A 7343-nucleotide genomic window follows, 5' to 3' on the forward strand; every position below is an offset into this window, starting at 1 on the left:
CAGGAACGCCCCCCCGCCCCCCCCGTGCCCCCCCCGCCCCATCCCCGGAGCCTCACAGGGCTTACTGCGGTAGGACGGAAGGCGCGCCGGATCTGTGGAAGTGGACAATTTGCCATTTGCCATCCCGGCGGTGCCAGATACGGGTCTCCTCCGACTGGGCGGTGCGCGGGATCCCTCCGGCGTCCACGTACTGCGTGATGCGGATGTAGGCGATGCAGGCGGACTCGTCTCCCATCAGGTGGATGTGGGGGTTCAGAATCGTTGTGTGCACAGGCTTGCTGTTCCGGGACCACACTGGAAAGGGAAGAAGTACAGGCAGCTTTAGGCAGGGGATTGGGTGGCTCTTGCCCAGAGTGGGAGCAGTGCAGGAAGGGGAGATGCTTGGGTTAAGCTCTCTGCTTGGAGGGGCTGAGTAAATGCTGCACGGGTGGGTTTGGGATGGGTCCACCAGCTAACCAAACAACTGCTCTACACACAGCCTGGCCCCAGCTGACCTAACAGGCTTGATTCACCTCCTGCTGGGATCTTCCAGACCAGCCAGAGATGCTCCCGAAGCCACCCTTACCCTCCTCTCTCCAGCAAGCTGATGGAGGTCAAGACACAGCTGGGCCCGTGGGCGGTGGGAAGGGTCCCCCAAGAGGCAAGGGGGCTGCTTACGGTTTTCGAAGTAGAATCGGTGGAAATCCAGGCCTTCCACGAGGTTGCCCAGAGCCTCGGGCTCGAAGGCAGTCATCCCAGGGTCACACATCTTCCTGTGGAGGTGGGAAGGGGAGAGAAAAGGGAGAGGTTATCTCACTGCTTCTGGTGTGAGAGCCTGCAAAACCCAAACAGCTTGTGCTCAGGATGACTCACCCTCAGCTTGAGACCAAGGAGCCACTGCACCAGTGAGCAATTCAAGCATAAGTCTGACCTTGTCCCTGCACTCTGCATGGAGCCCACCCCACCTCACCTCCAGGCCACCGATGCAGCCAGGACCCCAGTGAGACAAGGTGAATTCTCCATCGGTCACCATCTCCAATTAAACCTCCCAAAATACTGCCGTCTTCTTTGTAAGAAAGAAAAACAGCAGGGAAAAACTCATGTGCTCCTCTCTGTATCAAAATGTCCCTGCTGTGATTCTCTGAGGCAGGGATGAAGACCTGCACTCGCTCAGAAATGGCTAATAGGTCTTGGACACAGAAGGAGCATCCTCCAAGGAGCATCATCTCAGTGAGTAGAAAGCAGTTATGCTTCCAAGCAGCCTGCGGCAATCTGAATATAATGGATACCATGGATGTAATGTTCCTTCTTCCACCACAAATCACAGTTACAGTTATTCATCTTTCTGCAAACCAGAAAATGGTCTCATCCATGATAATGAGACCAGAGAGATGCAGTCAGCTTAGTGTGAGAGAAGCACCAGGTTTGGAAAACGATGTCCCCTGCTTCTCCTGGATGGTCTCCAGGCCCCACCACCATGTCAACCTGGTCACCCTGTCCTGGGCAGCAGTAAAACCTCCTGGGCTGTGCTGTCACAGTGAGAGCACCCGCGCCGGGAGGCTGAGCCCCCGCCCCAGCCCAAACCCGCGCTGGGCACACTCACGTGTAGGACTCAAAGTCGCCATTGCTTATTGCTTCGATCAGCTGTTCTGTGACTTTAATGATTTCTTGCTTCCGTACTGTTGGTTTAAAGAGAAAAAGAAAATAAAAGGAGAAAACAAAGCAAAAGTGCTGGCATCGCAATATCGGTGAGTATCTTTTTCTCACTAGATAAAGATGGTGGGAAATTAGGGGAAACTGTCCAGGGAAAAAGCAGGAGAGGGATTTGGGGGAGAGATGTTGGGAAGGGTTCTTCAGCTCTGGAGAGGAAGGGCCTCCAAAGTCAGGGCAAAACTGAAAAACCCTGTATTGTCCTGAAGAGCAAAAAGGTTAATCACCGAGTGGGTAGCTGCCCTCGGCCCAAAAAGGCGGCACAGGCCAGTCTTGGCTGGAAAACCCTGCCCAAACCGGGCCCTCGCACAGGCCGGTCTTGGCTGCAAAGCCTTGCCAAGCCGGGACCTTCTACCCTGTGAACTCGGAGCAGGGGCCAGCCAGAGCAGGCTGGACCAAGGATGCTCTCACCTCCCTCTGAGACGGGAGGAGAGGGACTCAGCTGGGGAGGACAGCTGGGTGATGTGGCCATCCACCCCGGGAGACACAAGGAGGGACCCTGCAAAGGGCACGGCACTGTGCAGTGTTGCCCGGGACCCCCGGTGCTGCTGGCTCGGCTGGGAAGGGGCCGGGCTGCGAGAGCGAGTTCGGCTCCGCGGGACGCGGGAGGAGCTGTCAGAGGTAACCCTGGGCTTATTAACAAGGCTCTGCTTCAAATGCAAATCAGCATCTTGCTTGACTTGATTTTTTCCTTTTGTACCGTGGCTAAAGAAAAGAGAGGGAGCATGTTCCTGAGAGTTATTTAGGAAGGAGGAGAGGGACCCCCATCCCAACCCGAGAACCACCCGCCTCTCCGTCCGTTCTTGGGGAGCCCTTTCCCAGGAGCAGAAGTGTCCCATTAACTCTCACGTCAGGCCAAAGTCCATCCTGCTTTGTGCTGAGATCGCTTCGTCGAGAGACTTTACAAATTAGCACGGATAAATTATTCCCTGGGTTATTCTTAGAAAGCTGGTTCTGGCTGGCGGGCGGGCAGGAGGCAGGGATTCCCCTGGAGGCTTTTCCCAAAGGGCCATTTATTCCGGAGAAGTGGGTGGCCGGATTGCTATCCCTGCAGATTTCTGCCATTTCTGTGTCCGCTTTCAGGGAGCTCCCCCATTTTGGGGAGCCCTCTGCTCCTCGCTAGCAGTGCCTCAGCTGCTTGTGGCAGCAACCCAGCAGTGAAACCACCTAACGAGTTAAAACAACCTCTGAAGGGCCCTGAGGCAGCTCGATGGTGGTGGGTTTCGCCGTAGCCAGTATCTCATTAGGGGTGGCCAGACCAACAACCCTGGGGCACCGCTCCGAAACAGCCTGCCCGCCTTTCCACGTGCCCCCGCCGGTACCTTTGGTGTCTTCATCCTCGATGGTAGTGTTGGTGCTCTCCGACGATTCCTGAGCAAAGAACAGAGAGGGGAGACAGGATGGTAAGAGGGATCTTCTCCCCGCACCAAACGGAGCTCGTGAGTTCGACAGCCCCCCGAGTCCGACCCCACAGCGCTCGACTGTGCCAACGGACAGAAACCAAGGAAAACGCCAGCAGGTCCAACCCGTCCTCAACCACGGCTCTAGGGCAGCGCTGGCAGAGCCCTCCCTGACCTCCACTCCTTGTAGCCAAGGGCACAAGAGCTGGGCTATGGAGGGTCTCGTAGGAACGGTGCTGCCTTTCCTACCGACGCCTGTGGGGACAGAGACGGGGGCAGGTCCGGGGGGGTTCTGGTGGGTTCCTAGGAGCGTTGCAGGAGGGGCAGGGAGAGGGGCTGTGCGGGGGTGGAAGACACCATGTTGACTGTACGATAAAGAGAGAGATGTACAAATTAAACAGCGAGGAGGAGCTGGGATGAGAAAGAGGGGACTGTGCAGGCGTGAGAGAGACCACACTGACCGCAGAGTAGGGAGAGAAACGTACAATAAAACAGAGTGCTTCCAAGACCCACATGGACCACCGAAGGCTGAGACACAGCTCTTTCAAGAAACAGCTGAGCACTACACAGATTTGGGGGGGAGGGGGGTACTGACCCCCTGTTTCTCTCCAGGAGCCCCATCAAGGCGACTCTGCTAGCGGAGCTAGAGCAATGGCTCTGCTAGCTCTTCCCAGCAGAGCCTTGCTTATGTATTACCCATAATACCCCGATGTAGGTTGGCAAGGTGTCCCATGACCATACAGTCCCCGCAGAGGCATGGAAGGTGTTTCTCCAAGGCTCCTTGGACCGATGCAGCCTGCAGACCTGAGTCAGGAGAACTGGGAGAAACGGCATGAGAACCCATCAGCAAGAACCAGGGCTGGCTTCCCACCAGCTGGCGGCCAGCAAGTGCCTGCACCAACCCTGTTAATGGGGTTTGTGGGTGATACGGCTTTGAGGATGTTCCCTCCAACCCCGGTGTCCCTTCTTCCCTACCCCGAGGTAACTTCCAAAAACGGGGGAAGCTGGAACATGTGGAGAGGCCCAGCAATATCGGCATTGAGGAAGACGAAGGACACTCACCATTAACTGAACGCTGGAACTGGACTTTCTTTTCTGGAAAAACAAGGAGAAGAGATGGAACAGGAAGAGACATAGAGTGAGAAAGGCAGAGAGCGGCACGTGAGAGGCAGCAGCTCCTGAGCCACGCTTCATGGTCCTCGTGGAGGGGCAAACAAAAGGCACGGGGCACGGGGGGGCAACCTAGTGCTCCTGTAGGGACGTGCTGGTGGTGCCATGCCAGCTCCCCCCCCGCGTTCCTGCTGGCACCTTTCTCTCCTGATCTGCCACAATCTCTCATGTTGCTCATCCCAAGGACCTGGCTAGTCCAGAAGGGTGTTCCCTAGGAGTCAATGACCACTCTGGTGGCTTTGTGACCAGGCCAGGAAGTTTGCAGGAACAGGAGCCGAAAACCTAAGGCAGCTCCACCAGCTGTACAGCCCTGCGCCCGGTGTGAATGCTGTACTGACGTCTGCAGACCCAGAGCTGTTCTGGGTGCATCTGCCCGTGCTGCTGACTAGTGTGGAGATGCCCAATTAGCTTTGGACCTAGACCAGTACTAAGGTGGCTGGTTTAAAGCCAGCATGGCTATTGCTACTCAACCCCGCAAGGCAGACACCGTGTGGGAAGCTGTCCTGAGCACTGCTCCAGTGCTTTAAATCAGGACACGTCTCCCCCAAAGAGAAGACCTTACACATGCACATATTTTTCTCCATCCTTGACCACTGCCACTAGCCTTTAAGGCTTTTGGGTTGGATGACCCCATAGCCACATTTCTGCTTGCAGTCCCAAACTACTTCTGGATTCTCCTTCCTTGCTGCGCTCTGCTCCCCGTCTCCATCTTTAATCTAGCCATGAGACAGAGGGATGTGCACGCTGGCCTCGTGCCCTTCCCTGCAGAGGAAAAAGCAGCACACACTGTGCAAACCCCTCGGAAAAGTCCATGCAGCAACCCGTTAGGGTGTGTGGGTGGGCTGCAGTGTAAAAACCGCTGATATCCATTCCCCCTCATTGCTCCTTTCACACCCTGCGTGGCTCCCACCAGCATCGTCACTGAGTTTTCCCTTCTGCTGGTGCAGCTCTCCCCTCCCTCGCTAGGTCCTACGTTAACGCTCGCCCCTCCTTCACCGAAACAAGAGATGTCCTACAGGGCAGAGCAAGCTGCAGTATTTTGGGAGGAACCTCATGGGAAACGGAGCTGCCGGAGTTGGGCCGTCTGCAGGAAGGGCTGACAGCTTCTGCTACCCAAGGACACGACACGGGGCAGTAAACTGCAGAAATTTCAGACGCAACAGAATGCAACACAAAGCAGTGACCGCGTCGAGTCTGGACATACAGTAACAGGATGCAACACGGGGCAGTGAGCTCATTAATTTAGGACGGGACAGGATGCGACATGGGGCAGTGATTTCATTAGTTTACAATGTGACGAGATGTGACACTACACAGGGCAGTGAAGGTATCATAGCTGCTGGGACCAGAAGACCTCCCACAGACCCCAGACCAGGGCTTGAGGGGGATTTTTGGTCCCGTAAATGCTTTTAGTAGGGGAGGAACCTCCTTGGGACGGTGAGTTGAGCCTTCTGAGCCTGGGCTGGCACCATCCTGGTGCTGGAGGGTTATGCGGGCAGGCTGGAGGGCAGCACCAGTTACCTGCTGCCCACCTGCGTAGCTTTGGGCAGGAATGGCAGGGGTGGCTGCCTGGGACCTGCCTGCTCTCATAGGGATGGTCAGTCCAGCAGGTTTCTCCAAATGGGGACTCAACCCTTCTGACAGTGATCCATGCCACGTGGCCTGACTTAAAGCCCTGCTCTGAGCAGGCAGGACTGTTCCCTTCCCACCTTCCCACCCACCCAAGGCAGGCTTCGAGGTTCCTGCCTAGCTTTTCCAACAAGACGGAAAGAAATGAACACCACCCAGCAATGCCTTGGCATCTGCCAGCTGCCCACCATGGGCCATTAAAGCTTTGCCCAGAGCACCCAGCCTCCCTGTGCCCCTGTGAGGGCGTTATGCTGCAAGTGCCCCCAGGCTGAGCATGGGAATGAGAGGTGGGAATGGTAGCGCTGAAGGTGGCCAACACAAGCAACTTGCTGGGAATGAGCCTTCCTCTACTTTATCTTCTCCTCCTCTACCTTCCTGTCCATCTAGCCCGACTGTCTCACTTCCACTTGTTGGAAAAGGGGCAATAAAAAAGTAAACACATTTTCCAGAGCTTGTACACTGTCTTGAGCTGAGTGTTGCCTGGTAGACTGCACTCAGGATGAAGCCACACTCGCTGTTCCCTGCTCACCAGTGAGGGGCTGAGGACTGAGGATACAAACCAGCCTCTCTGATCCTGCTCTGAAACCGGACCCTCCTTGCTGAGTTTCAGTGATGGGCCAGAAAGCTGTTTACCCAAACTAGCTATTTTGCTACAACAGCAGGTGCCCCTCTTCTCAGGATGATGTCCACCCTCAAAGGTACTTTGAAGACCAAAAGGGAGCATTGTTAGCAAGTTGGGCTGGCAGATGGTCTTCTACCACCACACCATCCCTACAATGCTGGAGATGAAATTCAAGGCTGTCCCTTTCTTCTGGAAAATTAGATTCAGGATTGTGCTTGATGAAGCCTCTCCATCCTCCAGTCTCTCTTTCTACAGCTTAAGAATGCATCTTCTGATTGCTCTCACCTGTGCTCCAGCAAGTCATACCAAGTCAGCTCTACCTGTGGTGTCACTTCTCAGGTGACTCTTGAGAAGCAGCTGGGACCTCAGAGCAGCAGAGGACAGGCCAGCAGTGGCTGGCAGATGGGTTGCTGTGACTCCTGTGGGACCTGTCCCCTCTGTGCCAGCACTGTTGTCCAAAACTAGCAATCCTGTCCTGGAAGCCATGTGATATCCACATGGCACCACGGCCCAAAGCAACGTCCTCTCATAGAAATGCAGGCCATCAGCTTCATGTTGCAGAACAATGCTGCATGGACAGAATGGTCTTTTGTGGACCTGAGCCCAGATTTGGAGGGTTGTGCATGGTCTCAAACCTTAAAAGGTTTGGCCTGTCCCAGCCGCTGGTCTGGAAGGAGTGGGAGAAAGACAAGCCATCCCCAGACCTCTGGCTCCACTGACCATTTGGACTGAGGAGGGAAGAAGCCAGCTGAGGGCTCTGCTCTTCCAAAACCCTGCGCCCCTCACAGCCCAACAGCTGGGTCCCTACAAAAGGGCCAGAGGAGGAAGAGGGG

At 55.5% G+C, this 7343-nt stretch overlaps 1 protein-coding gene across 1 annotated transcript in view; it reads right to left on the reverse strand.

Moving 5' to 3' along the window:
- Positions 1-4184, reverse strand: part of LOC104622506 (calcium/calmodulin-dependent protein kinase type II subunit alpha-like) — a gene marked incomplete at its 5' end in the record, with an annotated part of 4558 nt that extends 374 nt beyond the window's left edge. Inside the window, 5 exons of the mRNA XM_010289321.1 lie at positions 57-294; positions 658-752; positions 1583-1658; positions 3012-3060; positions 4152-4184. Coding sequence (XP_010287623.1) covers positions 62-294; positions 658-752; positions 1583-1658; positions 3012-3060; positions 4152-4184 — 486 coding nt within the window. The remainder of the gene's footprint in view (positions 1-56; positions 295-657; positions 753-1582; positions 1659-3011; positions 3061-4151) is intronic.
- Positions 4185-7343: the final 3159 nt, after the last annotated feature.

The sequence above is a fragment of the Phaethon lepturus genome, unplaced genomic scaffold (genome assembly GCF_000687285.1).
Source record: "Phaethon lepturus isolate BGI_N335 unplaced genomic scaffold, ASM68728v1 scaffold34390, whole genome shotgun sequence".
NCBI classification, from domain to species: domain Eukaryota; kingdom Metazoa; phylum Chordata; class Aves; order Phaethontiformes; family Phaethontidae; genus Phaethon; species Phaethon lepturus.